At 45.8% G+C, this 17,091-nt stretch overlaps 1 protein-coding gene across 1 annotated transcript in view; it reads right to left on the reverse strand.

Moving 5' to 3' along the window:
* The window catches only part of Myb (MYB proto-oncogene, transcription factor), a 35,359-nt gene extending 18,516 nt beyond the window's left edge, over window positions 1-16,843 (reverse strand). The window contains exons 1-10 of the mRNA XM_055599210.1: window positions 16,756-16,843; window positions 12,291-12,408; window positions 10,592-10,663; window positions 8,997-9,089; window positions 8,540-8,760; window positions 6,431-6,665; window positions 5,115-5,195; window positions 4,658-4,762; window positions 2,703-2,951; window positions 1,520-1,870 (exon numbers count right to left, since the gene is read on the reverse strand). Of these exons, the coding sequence (XP_055455185.1) occupies window positions 1,520-1,870; window positions 2,703-2,951; window positions 4,658-4,762; window positions 5,115-5,195; window positions 6,431-6,665; window positions 8,540-8,760; window positions 8,997-9,089; window positions 10,592-10,663; window positions 12,291-12,408; window positions 16,756-16,778 (1,548 nt within the window). The 5' untranslated portion in view covers window positions 16,779-16,843. The remainder of the gene's footprint in view (window positions 1-1,519; window positions 1,871-2,702; window positions 2,952-4,657; window positions 4,763-5,114; window positions 5,196-6,430; window positions 6,666-8,539; window positions 8,761-8,996; window positions 9,090-10,591; window positions 10,664-12,290; window positions 12,409-16,755) is intronic.
* Between the last annotated feature and the right edge of the window lie 248 nt (window positions 16,844-17,091).

Genomic DNA, 17,091 nt, shown 5'->3' on the forward strand with positions numbered 1-17,091 from the left:
ACAATCGTGCAGTGTTGGCGAGGGGACTGATTTACTTCAGCTGAGTAGTCGGAGTCTGGCGCGTTATTTATAAGATGTAGAGGGTTGATGCTAAAAGCCTTGCAGAACTCAAAGAAAATCTCCTCCGTAAATGCCACTCGCCATTGAAGAGAATGAGATGTGCTCTCAACATTATTCTATTTTTCTTTCATATTTGGTTTTCTCGGTTTGATGATCTAGTAACCTAGACTATTCTTATGTAAGGTTTGCCTCATGCGGAGAATTATTGAGGAAGAAGGTGTGTCTGTCAGGATCCTCACGTTCCCAAGGTGGGAAGGGTAACAGCTCTGATCTCCTACAAAGTCACTTAAAACGCGCAGGCGAGCCATGCACAGTGGCTGCTGCCGGTAGTCACAGTTATTCAGAGGCAAGATTGTCTCTTGAGCACAGGAATAATGGGCAAGCCTGGGCAGCAAAAAGACTGTCTGCAATTCAAAAAATTAAAAAATGAAAAATCCAAACAAACACAGTCTTAGGGATCCTTAGTAAAGAATCCTTTAAAAACCTCGAGTTAGCATTTCCCAAACTTGTATGCCTATCTAGACTTTTCTTTCTTCCTGAGACATCTGTTAGGTTTTGCAGAACTATTTTCATAGAACACAGTTTAGGAAAATATGGGGAAAGCAACACCTGTTCTGGGACATGGGGAGATCATTTGTCTATACTTAAAGCTCTGTTTATAAGATGACCAGGGTCTAGCTCAGTTGTAGAGCACTTCCATAGCGTGCATGAGGCCACAGGTTAGATTCCCAGAAACACAAAATACAAAACCCTCACAGACATAACTGGGAAAATTATTTTTAAGAAGCCAAATTGTGTGTTAATTATAATTTAGAAACTCATGGCTCTGCTACACATTGTACTCCACGCCTTAAAAAGCACTATATGAAATAAGAATGTTCTTTGGCAAACAGTGCCCTGGTAAGTTATCATGGTAAAATTTAAAAGAGCCAATATTGAAAATGTTAAATTATTTTCACGGAAGCATCTGTTTTTCATTGTCTCCCTAAACATTTCCATTTACAGATGGATCGTAATGGTTTCGTTTTCTAGATGTAATCCAAACGTTATGTAATCATAATTTGGTTCCCTTCTCCCCGGGGTCAGCAAATCACTTAGTAATAAACGAACAAAGAGGCAAAAAATGTGTTAGGATTTAAAAGAGGCAGGGATGACATGGGAGGGACAGAAATGTTAGGTTCTAATGGAGAAGGAAATGAAAACGCATTTCATGCAACTATCCATCCACCTTCCAAACCACCAAGAATAAGAGAGAAAGAGAAGTGACAGAGTCATGAGTGGGCCCGCAGCCAGCCCAAATGGTGGGAGGCCATCGCCTTCATCCCAGCTAGATTCAGCACAGAATTAAATCGGCCAGGACAGCAGTCATTAGTCATTGGTTCAAAAGATTAGTTTCTAATTATGGAGGCTCAGGTGTCTGCTGAAAATTAGTAACAGCTGTGCAGGAATTGTGCTCTACCTGCGAGGGAGAGAAGGGTAGGCTTTTGACAGGGGACCGCTTGGGAGTTGAGCTGCTGATGTCAGCAAAGAGGAAGGAGCTAGAGTCTCCCGTGGCTAAGGGGCTGGCCTGGCCCCGCCGAAGGATGACCAGCGGAACCATGCTGTGCCTCCTCGGAGGTGAGGCTTTGGCTGGGCCGAGGGAAGCCTCGCTCAGCAGTCTGTTCACCCTCACGGGCTCTCCCGCAGGTCTAGTCCCGCGGCCCTCTCTTTGCTGAAGCTGGAAGGCTTTGCCTGTGTGCTGCTGGCTAGGTGAAAAAGCTGCCGCTTCTTCAGGGAATTCACAACTGCTGAGATCACACCATGAAGACTCCTGAAACAACGTGGGAGGCACAGAGCTTCGAGACGGTGAGCATGGCGTGAGCGCCACCATCACCCGGTATACAGCACTGAGGGAAGGAGGGAGCTGCGGGCACCTGGACTTCTAGCTCTGGGGTCACCGGGGTCCACGGGTTGCCCTGCCGCTGGCCTTGCACATCTACTGCGGGAGCTCAGACACTCTCTTTTGGATGCAATTTAAAGCAAGCAGAAAACCTTTCTATATGATACATTATGGCAATAGCTAGCCCTGACCCCCTTGTAGGCAATGCATGCTTTTTAACCAACTAGGAGACCAAGAAAATGAACTGAGTGACTGCTGAACTTAAATTTGTTTCACTGAAGAAGGTTATTTCGGTGAACTCATGAGATTGCTAATCAATGTTCAGTACTCTGTAGAGAAAGCTATGCCCCACCCGTTAACACTCCAAACTCCAAAGAAACTTAAGCCCAAATGTGCTGTCCAAAAAAAAAAAAAAAGGAAAGAAAACAAAAAGCCATACAAACCAAACCCCAAAATTTCTAGAGAATCACAAAGAAGTAAGCAAAACACAAGAAATTCTCTTAAAATAATCAGAGCACTGGAAGACGCAGCTCTTATCCTGAGCCCTTCTGTGGTAAGTCAGAACTTCTTTATTTCTTAAGGAAATTTACGCTTGGAAAGCAAACGGTCAAAAGCCGCCTTTTCAGACCACTGAGAGAGTGGAGTCACCAAAACTAAAATCCTGTCACTTTACATGCACGTAGGCCCAAACCATATTGCTATAGAAAATGGCAATGATTTATGATGCCGGTTCTCATGAATGCACCTTAGCAGTTCTACTTACAGAATCTATAAATTGGAGTGTTTCTGCAAATTCTAAGAGGTTCTTAACATTGTCCAGAATGGTTCCCTGGTGCAGGATCATGCACCTTGCTGGCGAGGCGCTTTCCTCAGGGAGGGAGCCAGGATCTGCAGGCAGAGAAGGAGTGGCGTGGGCTTCTCCCAAACAGGAAACAGGTGCACTGTCTCCATGAGGTCTGGCCTGGTCCACAATGGAGGTGCTGTGCCACCCTGGATAGCTGCAAGTATGGTTCTGAGGAAGGGGGTGTGTAGAAATAAGGATGGGGAGAAGAAAGGAAGAAGAAACTTAGCAACGATGTTGCACAAGGCGTCAGATGCTGCAGGAGGCAAGATAAAAAGGAGTTGCTTCATCCAAAACTCAGGCCTGGCAGACAGTTGTCAAGATGTTTCCTTTTTGACAGCTTTGCAATAGCCCTCCAATTTATACCTACAGGATTGCTTCAGTCGCTATGATTTTAGTCAAATGTTAAACCTTGGGACTGCTACAAAGTACAGAAGTCTTAGGTGTCTTAGAAACCCATTTGAGTTTAGTTTGCAAGCTGTCCGTTTGCTGTGACATCAGAATGGTCCAATGTGCATGCCAAACCATTGAAAGGAGTCACTGGTTAGAGCTGCTTTTATCTGCATATATCGTGTTGCTTCTATCTTTTTTTAAGGCTACAGGTTGCACCAATGCGAGTTGGGGCTGCAGAGTTTATGTGGTTAGGAAAGTAGATCAAGTTAACAGAAGTCCCCTTACAGCATGACCATGCAAGAGGAGAAATTGCAAAACAGTAACTAAAGTTCAAAAGTGGTTGAACTATCATGTGCGCATTATTTATTATTTAACGACAACAACAAAAAAGGAAATTTCACCTAAAGAATCCCTACTGGGTATCACTTCTCCCCTAACTCACTTTTTGGGCAAACTACAAATCCTCCAAGGTGGAGGAAGATGCTTTCCCAGTTTGCTGCCCAACCAAGGATTCAGAAATGGTTCACCCAAGGGCTAGGACTGCAGGTCGGGGGCAGAGTGCAATGTAGCCTGTGTGGAGGCATTCAATTGTCAGTACGAAAAAGAAGAAGGGGCGGAGGGTGGGGAGATGTCTCAGTCTGAAACGTGACTGCTGTAAGCACGGGACCCTGCGATTGATCCCCAAGCTTCCACAGCAGTTCAAGCCTGTCACCCCAGTGCTGGAGGGGGAGAGACAGGCAGGCCTCTGAGCTTACTGGCCAGGAAGCCTCGCCAAATGGGCAAGCTCCAGGTTTCACGTGACCCTGTCTTAAAAATATAAGGTGGATGGCCAGCGAGATGGGTAGGGAGTTAAAGAAGAGCTTGATCCCCAGAGCCCATAGAAGGAGAGAATTGATTCTGGGAAGTTGTCCATTTACCTCCAAGAGTGCATACAAGTGTGCACACACAATTACAATAAAATGTTTACTATGGAGACCTATCAAGGAAGACACTTGATGTCAACCTCTGGCCTGGACACTTGTGTGCACACACCCCTGCCTGCACATGTGCACACACCTTTGGGAACATGTATGTGTGTACACAAACACACTACCACTACTAACAGGAATGGCCCACACGGCTTTCATACATGTAAACAAAAGATAGTAGCAGGTATTTAAAACACGTGTACAGTAAACACGCTTCATATGGAATTTGAGGTTGTAAGATATGTAGGCACAGGCCAAGAAACAACAGTGCAAGAAGCAAGCAAATGGGGCACTGCAGGGAGGTAAAGCTTTGTTAAAATGAAGATGCGACACAAACGGCTACTTCCGGTTCAGCTCGTGCACATTCTAAGACTAATAGGCTGCAATCAGTAGCAGTTTCCGGTGCAGAGTGTTGTTAGTGGATACACAGAACTTGGATGACGTGATATTTAGAGGAGGAGAGACAGCCAGAGAAGAGCACTGGGACAAGGCGCCCGGCACACGGAGCACTCTTACTGGCGGTGCCTGCTGTCCTTTCAGCTCATTCTCCGTCGACATCAGGAGCAGCTCTAGTTCCTTTATCCGCTTCTCTTTCTCGGGATCTTCATCGTTATAGTGTCTCTAGAGTTACAAGTGAGGCAGGAAAAGACACGGTCGGAGTGCGGTACCTTCCAAAGCCCGGAGAGCTGCCACGTGGAACCACCCCCCACAGAATTCACCTCCACCTGCTCAAAGTGACATGGGACTTAAGGCAACAAGGGGGGAAGCGGAGGCCAGAGCACAGGCTCCTGGAGGCATCAGAAAATTCCAGAACCCACCACTGGTAAACGGCTGGACCAAAGTAGGCCCTCAATGCCAGGTGCTTTTCTTTCTATTACAGGTTGTAAAATACACGTTTATGTGGGAGGAATAAAGAACTCCTGGAAAGCGGTGCCGCGCTCAGCTGGCGGCTTTGCCCATCAGACAAGCTCACCTGGATGGCTGCAGCAGCTGGCTGAGGGACATTGACGATGTTTACATGCAGTGCTACAGGGTATGGGACGTGGCCGGAGAGCTAGACCGGAGAGCAAAGCGAAGGCTAAGTCATTCATGCCTCACAAGTGTCACAGCTCCCTAAGCTTTTGTTCTGGGACCAAGGGAGAAAGTACTTTGTGGGTAAGATTCACTGAATGATTAAAAAACGAAAGCAAAACTTCTCTAACTTGAAATTTAGCCAGATATTTTTAAAGTGGCTAAGGAGTTCAAGAAATATAGGGAAAGAGGCCCAAAGGTCTGTCTATCCCAACAGAAAGCATTCCTCAATCGAAGAAAACAGCAATAGAAAGGGTGATCATGGATGTGTGGAAGAAGTTTTGACAGACATTTGCACTGCTAGCTGTTTGTCACCAGGGAGACTTTGCTTAGAATAATGTTCAGTTTTAATAAAAAGCGCAGAAGCCTGTATGATAATTCATTCACCAGAGACCTTTCTGAAAATTCTGTAGTCAAATCTAAGAAACAGATAGAGCCAAGTAAAAACTGTTCATGAATATGTTTTACATAACATTTGCATACGATCTTTGTAATTTGTGGGTGAGTTTTGTCATTTTTTTTTATCATCAGCCCTATGATAAGCATTTCTTGATAGTCTCCTTAGCCTTCCCCCCTGTGTGCCATAACGGATTTCTTTCCCCAGATATGAATGTCTAGAAATGAGGAAGGAGTCATGCCAATCCAAGTGAGGGTAAAGGGAGACAGCTCTGAATGGATGTCGCAGCCCTGCCGTGACTCAGTGAGAAAGTAAACGTTTACTGCATGTCTACACGAATACTTTTCCTTTAGATCACTGCCAGAACTGAACCTGCAACCTCCCTTTGTGTTTCAGAGTTTAGCTATCTCTTCTTTATGACTTTAAATGTAACATTACACGGAGTTTGGAAAAGAAAGCTACTGGATTATACATCTGTCTTCATTCACCCATTCTTAAGACTTAGCAACATTTTAAGTATGTTTGCATTCAAAATGTAACTTTAAACCAGATTTGGGACAGCAAATTAGAATCAAACGACTTAGATTCTAGTCAGCATTATGGTCTATGGGCTGTGAACGCAGGACAAACGACTTCTCATTGTTGCTTCCAGAAACATAAGTCAGACTCAAGTGTATCTTCTGCCCCCTCCAGTGGGTCTAGCTGAGGACAATCTGTGACCGTACAATTCCCATGAAAAGCATACAACTGTAAAGAAGTTCTATGACCTGGACTGACATAACCCTCTCTCTCCTCCCACCGGGTTCTCAGGGGTGGCTTACATTTTGTGCTTCGGAAATGTGGTAATAGGGATAGTCGCTGGTAACTGAGGGCTGGCCCGTTGGAGAGAGCTGAGATGAACTTGTGGCATGAGCAAAACCCATCAAATGATTGTTCTTCTGAAAGCTGGTGGCCACCGGCGTCTGGCTGGCTTTCGAGGGCTCCTGCAGGTAGCCTTCCTGTTCCACCTTGCGACGCATGGTGGAATTCCAGTGGTTCTTGATAGCATTATCAGTCCTGTGTGGAAATGGACCACATACCAACGTTACAAAAATTTTTAACTCAGATCACAGTCGGTTGACAGAAAACTGTTTCTAAAAGATATCTTTTCTGTGGTTCCACTAACTGTTATTTTTTCTTTTTAATTGTCTTGGTCTTTTCTAATATGATAACCCTTCTCTAGGCTCTCCCCCTTCGCGTGCTCCTGGACTTGAATATAACAGGTCTCCGCTGTTAGAAAGCCCTTGCACTGTGGCTTAGCAGGGTTGATGCACCACAGCAGGGACTTAGCAAAGCATGGCGACAGCAGTGAGAAGAGAAAGCTTCAGCACCGGCTGTCTATCTCCCATAAACTCTATATACAAAGTTTGAGTCAAAACTCCTTCTTAGAGGCTGGTGCAGTAGCACATGCCTATATTCCTAATACTCTGGGAGGCAGAGGCAGAGGACAGAGTCAGGCAGATCTCTGTGAGTTCAAGGCCAGCCTGGTCTACAAAGTGAGCCCAGAACAGCCAAGGGTACACAGAGAAACCTTGTCTTGAAAAACAAAAACAAAAATAACAACAACAAATTTCCTTACCTCTTGGAAACCACTCTGATTATTCTTATAATTACATAAAGAGAAGAGTGGGCATTCTCCACCACGACGCTCAGGAGGATCCCAAATGAAAGATGCTAGCCCAGGTATATTTTCTTTCTCTTGGGAGGAGTAGCGGCTGTTTTCCTGAGACAGGGTAGTAGTCTGACTGGCCTTGAATTCCAGGTCTCTCTGCCTCTACCTCCTGAATGGTGGAACTACAGGCATGTGCTACCACACTTGACTCCCTAGGAGAGTTTCAGACTGCCAAGGGTGTTTGTTTGATTGTTTTCTTTTTCTTTTTCTTTTTTTTAAATTAAAAATTTCATTCTCTGGAAAAGTTTCTCAGCTCAAAAAAACAAAAAATTCAAGTAAAAACATTTTTACTATTTCCATGGGGGTAGGGAAATGTGTGTTAAAGAAAGAGGAAGTTCAGTTGCCCCTTTGGTTTTTAGAAAAGCCTACAGTATATCCTCTGAGGCCACATGGGAGGAAAGACCTCCTTCTTTGACCAGATCCATGACTTCTTACAGCTCTCAAGCCACGGGGGAGGAGGTGTGTTGGTGCAACGCTCAGAAATACTGGGTAAGCCATCTGTGAAACACTCCATTCCCTACTTTGGGGTTAAGAAGCTCAAAAACAAAAATACTTTTAGTATTTTTTTTATTTTAAAAACTATAGTAAAAGTATTTCTCAAAATAGATAAAATCAATTATATAAATAGAGAAAGAGTCAAAGGTGAGCTTTCACAATTATCCTTCACAGAGGGACAAAGAAGACATCACATAGAAATTAGTTAAAAACCTGAAGTAGGCACAGCCTTTTTTTAGTCACAGGAAAAAACTAGTAACATAATGATAAAATGAGGTGAATGTAGGTGTTAGGAAAATGGAAATTACTAGAGTAGGAAATTACTAGAGTGGCCAAAATGATTGCTGGTCACTGAACTGGCTGCATAAACTCAGACCCAAAAGCAATCTATGTGTCTGTGGTTTCCTTCTAGGCATTTAGAGTTCTTTAACTTACAAATGCTTTGAAGTTCATTTTACTTGACCCTAAAATCAGCTCATGAAATACACTATTAGCTATTTTGCAAATGGAGAAGGTTGAGGAAAGTTGAAAGGTTTGGCCCAAGGCTCACCAATGCTGTGACACTAAGACTGTCCAATGAAACAAACCAGGATCACTTCTAAATATCGATGGTTCTGGTTTATCCAACAAAATGCTTATAGAATGCAGTTCATTCACACACACAGAATGGTTAATGACCATCCCTTGTTTTTCCCAATCAATGCAGTTTTTGACAAAGTATTACCGTCCAGGCAGTAGCTTTGCGATTTCCGCCCATCTGTTCCCCAGCCTCTTGTGTGCCTGGTAAATAATCCTGTCTTCCTCTTCTGTCCACGAGGTTTTCTTAACTTCTGGGTTCAAGTGGTTATGCCACCTCTCCCTACATTGTTTTCCAATTCTCCCTTTTAAGTGCTTGGCAATAACAGACCAACGTTTCGGACCGTATTTCTGTACAAGCTCTATCACCTTCAGATAAACACAAAAATAATCTGTGTTTTAATGTTATGGAAAGAGTCAGTGTCATCCAGCTTCAATGTTACAAGATATTAAGAGAACTACAAAAATCTGCTCTCATGCGCTGGACATATGGGAGTGAGCCCTTTACTTCCCATTTGTACGTTTGAATTGCTTCCTTGGGGTAAGGAACACATTTTAGTAATATTCTTAACTACAACCCATACATCTGTGGACACAGAACTTACTCTCTGATCTTCTTCTTTGGTCCAGGGACCCTTGATAAGTTCAGGGTTTAGCACTTTCTGCCATCGGTGTTGGCACTGCACATCCGTCCGGTTCTAGACAAAGTGTTCCCCGTCACGAAGAAAAGATGTGATGAGCGCATGAAGACTTTTTCAGTATGAGTTACATGTGCACAATACATAGCGAAAACACCCAAGAACATTTTGAGGCTTGTACAGAGTCCACCTATCGCACACTGCTTACACACTAGAGAATACATCCAAGTTGCAGCTAGGATTGGAGTCTGTGTCTTCGGAAGGGAATGTTCTGTCACATGACTAGACGGACATATCACAGACACATATGCCAATGTAATTTAACCTCAGTCTGTGGCTTAGGACGTGTTAGAGATTCCACATTCCTCCCATTCAAACCTTTCAGCGCTTGGGTCAAGAGCACAAGCCCTCACACTTAAACAGAATGAGAACAAGAAAGGGTTCTCACTTCCTCAGACCTTATGATCTTAGAAGAAGGAAAAGATGAGCGCACAAATGATTGTCACAGAAGGCTGAATTTATCTGCAAGAAAAGTTCAAGAGCAGTTGGTGTAAGGAAAGAAGGGCCCTGAAGATGAGCATTGCCCCCTTCGGAGGCATTCGGGAGCTCTTTGAATGGCCTTTGGAGGATGCTCCGAATGTCTAATGACAAAACAGAGAACATTCTAGGAGATGAAATCACCAGGAAGAAAAGCCCAGAGGAGAAAAAGCAGAAATGAATGCAAGCAAACCTCTTGTGCGAAGGAAAAAGAGAGCTGGTAGTGGAGGGAGAGAGGACAGCGGTGCGGTAAGTCAGGGCCAGATGGGAGAGAGAGCTTCTGTGCGCCAGGTCAAGGCAGCTCCCTTGCTTTGTGAGAACCTCTGTCAACAGTGGTGGGGCTTGTTCATTTGTTTGTTGTTGTGGGGTTTTTGTTTGTTTGTTTTAATGTGGGACAGGAGACCAAACTTGGGCACTCAGACACTCCAGGCCAGCGCAGCAGTTAGGTATAGCTGCAGTTTAGGAAGCTCCACAGCAAATCGTGCTGGGAATGGATGGAAGAGTGAAAAGGCAGGAAGGCACTGTGATAGTGAGGGCAGGACAGCCAGCCTGTGACCAGACCATAGCAATGAAAAGAATGAGGAAGACTGTAAAGGAGCCCTAAGCTCCCAACCCATCATTGAGATGGAGGCTGGGAGAGTACGGTCAAAAGGCACTCTAGAACTGTAATTCCATACACAAAAAAAATCATTGTTGATGAAAATGAGGAATTTAGAAACTGGCTTAGAGAAAATAGCAAGTTTAACATTCTACCCTGTAACAACCCGTCAAAATGTTAACTTATGATATCAGGATAAATGGAAACAAAACAAGAAGCAATTGTTGGGAAAAATAAAAATCTCTTGATAGTACATCTAGAAACCTCAATTATATGTTGTACAGTCAGAAACAAAAATTATGGATGTCTGTCTCCCCTTTACATCTCCGTGAATGAATACATAATATTTTAATAAACTCTCCAAGACTATCTCCTTAAATCCGGAGAAAGTTTTTCTTTCTCAAAAAAGAAATAATATCTAACTTACCGGCAGGTAATTGGCAATCACCTTCCAGTCATCTGTTCCATTTTGTTCCACTAGCTTCTTCAGCTTTTCATCCTAAGGCATTTAAAGGCAATCCCAGGATATCAGCTGTTTACTGAATAGCACTGTCCAAGTTATCATGCACAAAGGAACCAACCTCATAATCCAGTTCAGGAAAAAAACAACTTTCAAAACTATTCAAATAAAGCCAGTATCAGTGTAATAGACTGTTCTGGGCATAGATTTATTTACAGACACACTAAAGCTTTTACTTTGATACTGCTGTTGAGTAGCAATATAAACAGATTCATACTGTCATCTATAAAATAGGAATATCAACAAATACCAATGTGGTTATCTGGAAATCACACAACACCATTATGTAAAACAGCAGAGCCTGGCCTGTGTTATTGTTTAATAGATGGTAACTGTTGACACATTTGCTGAATGGGGGGAAAATGAATTCCAATGCTAAACTTAGTTGCCATTCAACCTGGAAAAAGATAAGACTGTGGACAAGACAATCTCCCATTGGTTCAACCTCCTTCACATGAAAAGCAGAAGCTATTTGATGTACTTAAACTTGAAGGTGCACGTGCTGCAGTAAAGTCATTAAGATCTGTATCCATGTGTTCAGGGTTTATGAATGACCACATGTGTCAGGGCATAGAATACATTCTCAATGCTATCAGCTCATTGTACTACCAGATCACACAAGCCTTCCGCAGGTTTCTGCAAAGATGACACTCACATATAGTGACAAGACAGACAGGAACTGGGACTCCATGGCCAACAGTGGAACTTCCATAGTCCACGGAAGCTCCTGAGCAACTGACCCTGAGAGGTGTAGTAGGCATTTCCTAAGTACCTCCCTGGGAGTCCTGTCGGCCTGTTCTCAGGAGCTCTGATTTTAGCACACAATGAATTTCATAGTTCAGTAAAGAAGGAAGAACCCTTTCTTCATACATTAATGATTTTGCTCTTGAAGTGGGGATATCTTCACTCACTATTGGAAGTGTTTAGAGTAACCTCTCATGTTACTCTATTTGAGTACTCTATTACTCTATTCTATTCACATAGTCTGTGAAATATGATATGTAAGGAAATTACATGAACAGATTATGACAATGAGCTCTATGACTGCTTTAATTTAGAAAATAGCAATGCATCAGTTTATTTAGAGAACATTTATTACTGTCCTACAAGTTATTTTGGGTACAAAAAACCCCCACAAAGATGAAGAAACACTTTAGTCCTAACCCTTAATAGGCTTGCAGTGTGTCAGGAAAGACATACATGTACAACACAACAAAGGCAAGCATGTGCCCAGTGTCAGGGGAACCCAGGAGGGCACATCCAGCCTTAAAGATGGCAGCAAGCAATGTTTCCACAGAAGAGGCAATGTGGTAAGACATGTTAAAAAAGAATAAAAAGCAGTGGGCTCCAGACTGAGAAATAGATGAGCAAACCATAAGGGGAAAAGGAGAGAACATCCCAAAACTATAAATGGCTTGGAAACAGAAAGCAGAATAAACATATTGAGAGAGATGAGGGGTGAGCATTCTGTATAGCATGCCAAGGGTGGGGAGATGGGGGGGGGGACTCTTCAAGCATCAGATGAGCTCATGAAGCTAAGATTTCAGTTTCACCAACTACAGACTCTACATTTTTTTCTATGTTTTAATAAAAAGTGACTAGTTACCTCTTCCCTTGTCCACCTAGTTTTCCCCAAGTGACGCTTTCCAGACTTGGGAAGGAGCCCATCATAGTCATGGTCACACATCTCAATGTCTTCATCATCCTCATCGCTACTGTATATGCTGCAGAAATAAGAATGGACAGACATGGGCTGAAGGCATGGGATCTAAGCTACTGCAGCATCGAAACTCAAACAAAAACTCTTCAGCGAGCTTTTAAAAGTTCTGCGAAGACAGAACTTGGCGAACTTGAGCAATGAGGCTGTTCTTTGCATTCTGTTGCTGCAGTGTTTGTGAACTGGCTCTGCTGTTGCTGGTATCCACAGAGACTCGGAAGCCCTGGCGCTTGCTCTCGCTCTGCATGTTTGAACCTGCTGTTACTGTTAGACCAGTGACAAGCGACACTTCTGGCAACCTCCCAACCAATTGACGCTGACGTTTAAAACTCAATGTTAAGGACAATAAAAGGAGCAGGAGCCCATGTCCTTTACATAAGCACATACTCAAACTCTTTGGCATGTGTCAAAGCATTCACATAGATCCTGAACACAACGAAGCAATCAATCATGCCCTTATAGTGCTGGTAGTCTGTTAAAGTAAATTAAAACAAACAAACAAAAAACAAGACATAATCCATTCAAAAGCTTAATTGTGACCATCCTTTTAAGACCATAAAAGTAGAAAAGAAGAAGAAAAGAAGAAGAAGAAGAAGAAGAAGAAGAAGAAGAAGAAGAAAGCTAAGCAGGAAGGGTGTCAGAACCTAGGAAGGGTTGCAGCCATCAAACTGTTTTGTGATTCACATAAATATCAAATCATTTAAAACCCAAGGTCTGGTCCACCTAACTTTGTAGCTGTGTTTACAATGCTGTTTCCAGAGTAACTAAGCACATCACTGGGGCACTGACTAGTCAGAATCCTACTTACTCTTGTTTTCTCTGTCTCTGACTGAATGGTGTCTAAAATAACTTACAATGTGCCTAATTAAAAACCAAGGGGTTCCCCCGACGAAATCTACAGGTTAAAAAAATTACTGTTTTGAAAACAGCCCTTTTTCTTTTACTGAGTTGAGTAACATCATGAATTTTGATGACGGCTGAAGTAACTCCAAACTTAACCAATCATACACTGAACAGAGTAATTTTGCAGTTTAGTTTTTGTTATCATTCTCTATAAAAACCTAAGGTATGAAAAGTTATATGCTTAACAACTTCACTAATATTCACCATTGTAAAATTGAAAAACCCATCAAATCCAGACCAATAAACTGATATAAGATATCAAAATGAAATTTACTTTTAAAAAGCAAACTTACATTCATAATAGGGTTTGTCTTTCAATACCAACTCATTCAATATATTTTTCCAGTCCCCTACAAGTTAAGTAAAGGTGTTTACCAAACTCCTGAATTGGAATTCTTATCGTTTAAAACTATTATTTTGAGCAGCAAGCTGATGGTTCAAGCTGCATAATGACAGGATGTAATCTAACCTTAAAATAACATCAGCAAAAAAAAAAAAAAATCCCACTAAACTGTATTCAGGATGTGCAATCATTTTTTTTCCACTTAGCGTCAATCCTTTGAAAGAAGAACAGTTTAGTTTCCTACAGTAAACAGGAGCAGTAAACTTCTGAGCAACAATAATTACAAACGTCTCCTTAATATGAAACACAGGTTATAAAGCATAAAAAGAAAGTTATGAGCCCAGAACTGTCTTTGGGTGACAATTCCCTTTTCGCTGAGGAACTTGGAAAGCAGCCTCGTTGTTAAGAAGTAACAGGGATACCAAGAAGGCCAACAGAATCCGAGAGTGGGGCTGCAGGCTTAACTCTCCTTAGGTTAGCCTTTTAGGTTTGTCCCTATACGAAGTTGTCACTTGCAGAACTGTGCGTTATCTTCCATGCAAGCAACTGGCTTTTTACTCTGGTCAAAACTTAAGCTAAAATCCAGCAACACCCGCAGTCGCCCACAGGGGGCAGTCGACAATCAGGTGAGGAGAACTGGGCTCACGGAGGACCGGGACCAGCAAAGCTCTGCCTGCACCTAGCCGTTTGATTTGTTCAAATCCCCCCCCCACCCCAACCACCTCGTGGATCCTGTCCTACGCATTAGGGCGTGGATTCTATCTATAAGGTACTTTCCAGAGCGCATGCCTCCAAGGCCTCCCGTGCCTCTTCAAAAGCAAGCGCTGAGCAGCTGTGCAAAGCCAAAGTGAACAGGGGCTGGTGAGTTTTGCAGACCCAGAGGGGCTGTGAGAGGCAGCAGGGCGAGTCCAGGTGCTGTCAGCAGCTTCGCAAGGGGCTCGCCTTCCAGCTTTGCATGCGATTTCCTTGCTCTAAACTGACCTGGTCTCCTCAGTAGCATGATTAATTTCGACAAAGGACCCTGAAATAACTTCTCCTTATCTGCCCTGACAAGATCTCAGACCCAACAGTCAAAGGACTTTCAAAGGCTGATTTCAAGCCAGACGCCCTCCACTCCTCCACCTGCGAGAGCCGGTGTGGTTACAAGACTACAACTATGAATATTACGTTCTATCAAGGAAACAAACTGTGCAAAGAAACGAAAATGAGTTGCTGGGGGGGCGGGGGGGGGGGGAGGTTGGGAAGAGGGAGGGGAACGGGAGGAAGTGCCTGTGGCCGCTACGTGATTCTAGAAAAGGGGGTTCAGACTCATTTCGCTGACCTGGTTAATAATCCCTGCCGAGTCGACGCTCGCCCGGCCAGAAACGGCTCCGAGGCCGCAGCCGGGTTTCTCTTCCCCCCTGAGTCAAGTTCAAGGCTCCCGCCCCTCCCCGCCGCCCCCGCTCCCGGCTACCTGGGAGCCTCGGGGAAGCTGCGCGGCCACGCCCCGCGCAGCCTGAACCTTGGGGCGCCCGGGCCGGGCCGCGCCTCCTCCTCGGAGCACCCCTTCCCTGCTCCCTCCTCCGCGGAACAGGTGACCCCGGTGCAGTCGGGTTGGGTCCCCAAAGCGAAAGGCGAGCGGTCTTCAGGGGGCGGCCCTTGGACCGGCGCGCCCGGCCCGGGGCCAGGCACCGCGAGCCAACATCCACGGTCTCCCCAAATCCACCCCCCTCCCGTCCCGACGCCTAGCGGCCGCCGCTCCCGCCCGGCCTAGCCCGGGGCTGCGCCGCAGGGCCCACGCCCACGCGCCCTGCAACTTCCCAGAGCCCGCGCCGGGTAGGGCCAGGACCAGTACCTGCCGCGTCCAAAAACCCCCAAAACCCAACCGAACAAAACAAAACAGAAAACCCAGATTAAATTTAGCAAAAATCAAACCCTGGCTGGAAGCCGGGAGGATGGACTTGGTCTCCACGCACTTAAAAAAAAAAAAAAAGTTAATATATGTGTATTTTATTTTATTTTTTATTTTTGGCCAGAGTCTTCTCTAGGGTGGTCCCGTGCCCTGGCAGAGGCGGGCTACCGAGGGCAGCTAGCTGGGGCAGAGGGCCGGGACTGCTGCAGCGGCGTCCACGTGTGCGCGGGGCGCAGGGAGCTCCGGTTCGGGAGAAGGCGACACCGGCCCGGGGGCGCCGCGGCTGCCTCGGGGGCCGCTGGCCTCCAGCGCTTTGCACCCCGGGGCGTCATCCACCGAGCTAAGCCCCGCGGCAGCCGTTGCTGTCCGGCCGCCCTGGCCGGTCCCGATCCCGCAGCCCCCGGGCGGCCAACCACTGACCTCCCGACGAGGTCCCTCTCGCCCAACGTGGGGCCCGAATGGGAAGCGAGCGCACCCCTCACCCCGGCCGGTGCGGTGACATGTGCGACGCGGGCGCGCGCAACGTTTGCAGGAGAAATAAAAGCTTGTCACAGAGCAAATGCCCGAATCCCCAGAAACAGGGTGGAAAACGAGCTGCAGGCCCGTTTGGCCCCCCTGAAGTCTTTGCAGCTGCCTGTCAGATGACACCTCTCCGGCCTCCGGAATGAATGAATGAAATTTAAATGAACTACCTGCAGCCACTAAGCAAGCCGGCCTCTCCCTAGATCTGCCATATGCTCTTCAACTCCAAGTGCAAACACAGCTCAAGGCGTGCAGCAATTAGGCTGCGGCTCCCTCCCCGACACCCGGGGCGTCAAGCCAAACACCTGGTGGGCTCCTCGGGGACCCGTTCTGCCCTTGACTGAAAAGCGCCGGATCCCCACCACCACCAAAGAGAAACCTAGCTCCGCGCAACTTGCAAAAATAAATAAATAAATAAATAAATAAATAAATAAATAAATAAATAAATAAATAAATAAATAAATAAAAATAAAATAATACTAAGAAGAAGGAGGAATGAGCCTCTGGGCACGCTTCTCACTGCACCCGTTGCTTCTCGCAGAGCTGTCCATCCTTCCATCTCCAGAGTGGCTCCTGCCACCCAGGTACCCGCTGACAGTCCCGCAAACAACCGGGGAGGCAATCCCCACCTGCTCCCGGGGGCCGGGATCCCCGCGCGCGCCGGCCCGAGGCCGCCTGCCCAGGCTTCCCGTTACCTGTGCCGGGGTCTCCGGGCCATGGTGAGGCGGGCCGGGGCTCCGCCAAGAGCCCCGGGGTCCGCACCGGTCGCCTCCTCCCGCTGCCCTCCGCCTCGCCTGCGTCCTTCCCCGGCTGCGCAGCGGCGCTCCGCACCGCCGCCGGGGCCAAGTTTCTCTGGAGAAAGGGGAGGAGAAGGAGGTCGCGGAGGAGGAGGAGGAGAAGGAGGAGGAGGAGGAGGAAACAGGTTGATATTAAAGTGTAACTCTGTAAACAGATGCCATCAAACAAAGAGCTTTGGACACTCCCCCTCCCGCCAAATCTGGCGCCCCTGCAGTGCGCACGCGCCCTGCCGG

This window comes from Psammomys obesus, unplaced genomic scaffold, assembly GCF_907164565.1.
Source record: "Psammomys obesus unplaced genomic scaffold, mPsaObe1.curated_primary_1811, whole genome shotgun sequence".
NCBI lineage: Eukaryota > Metazoa > Chordata > Mammalia > Rodentia > Muridae > Psammomys > Psammomys obesus.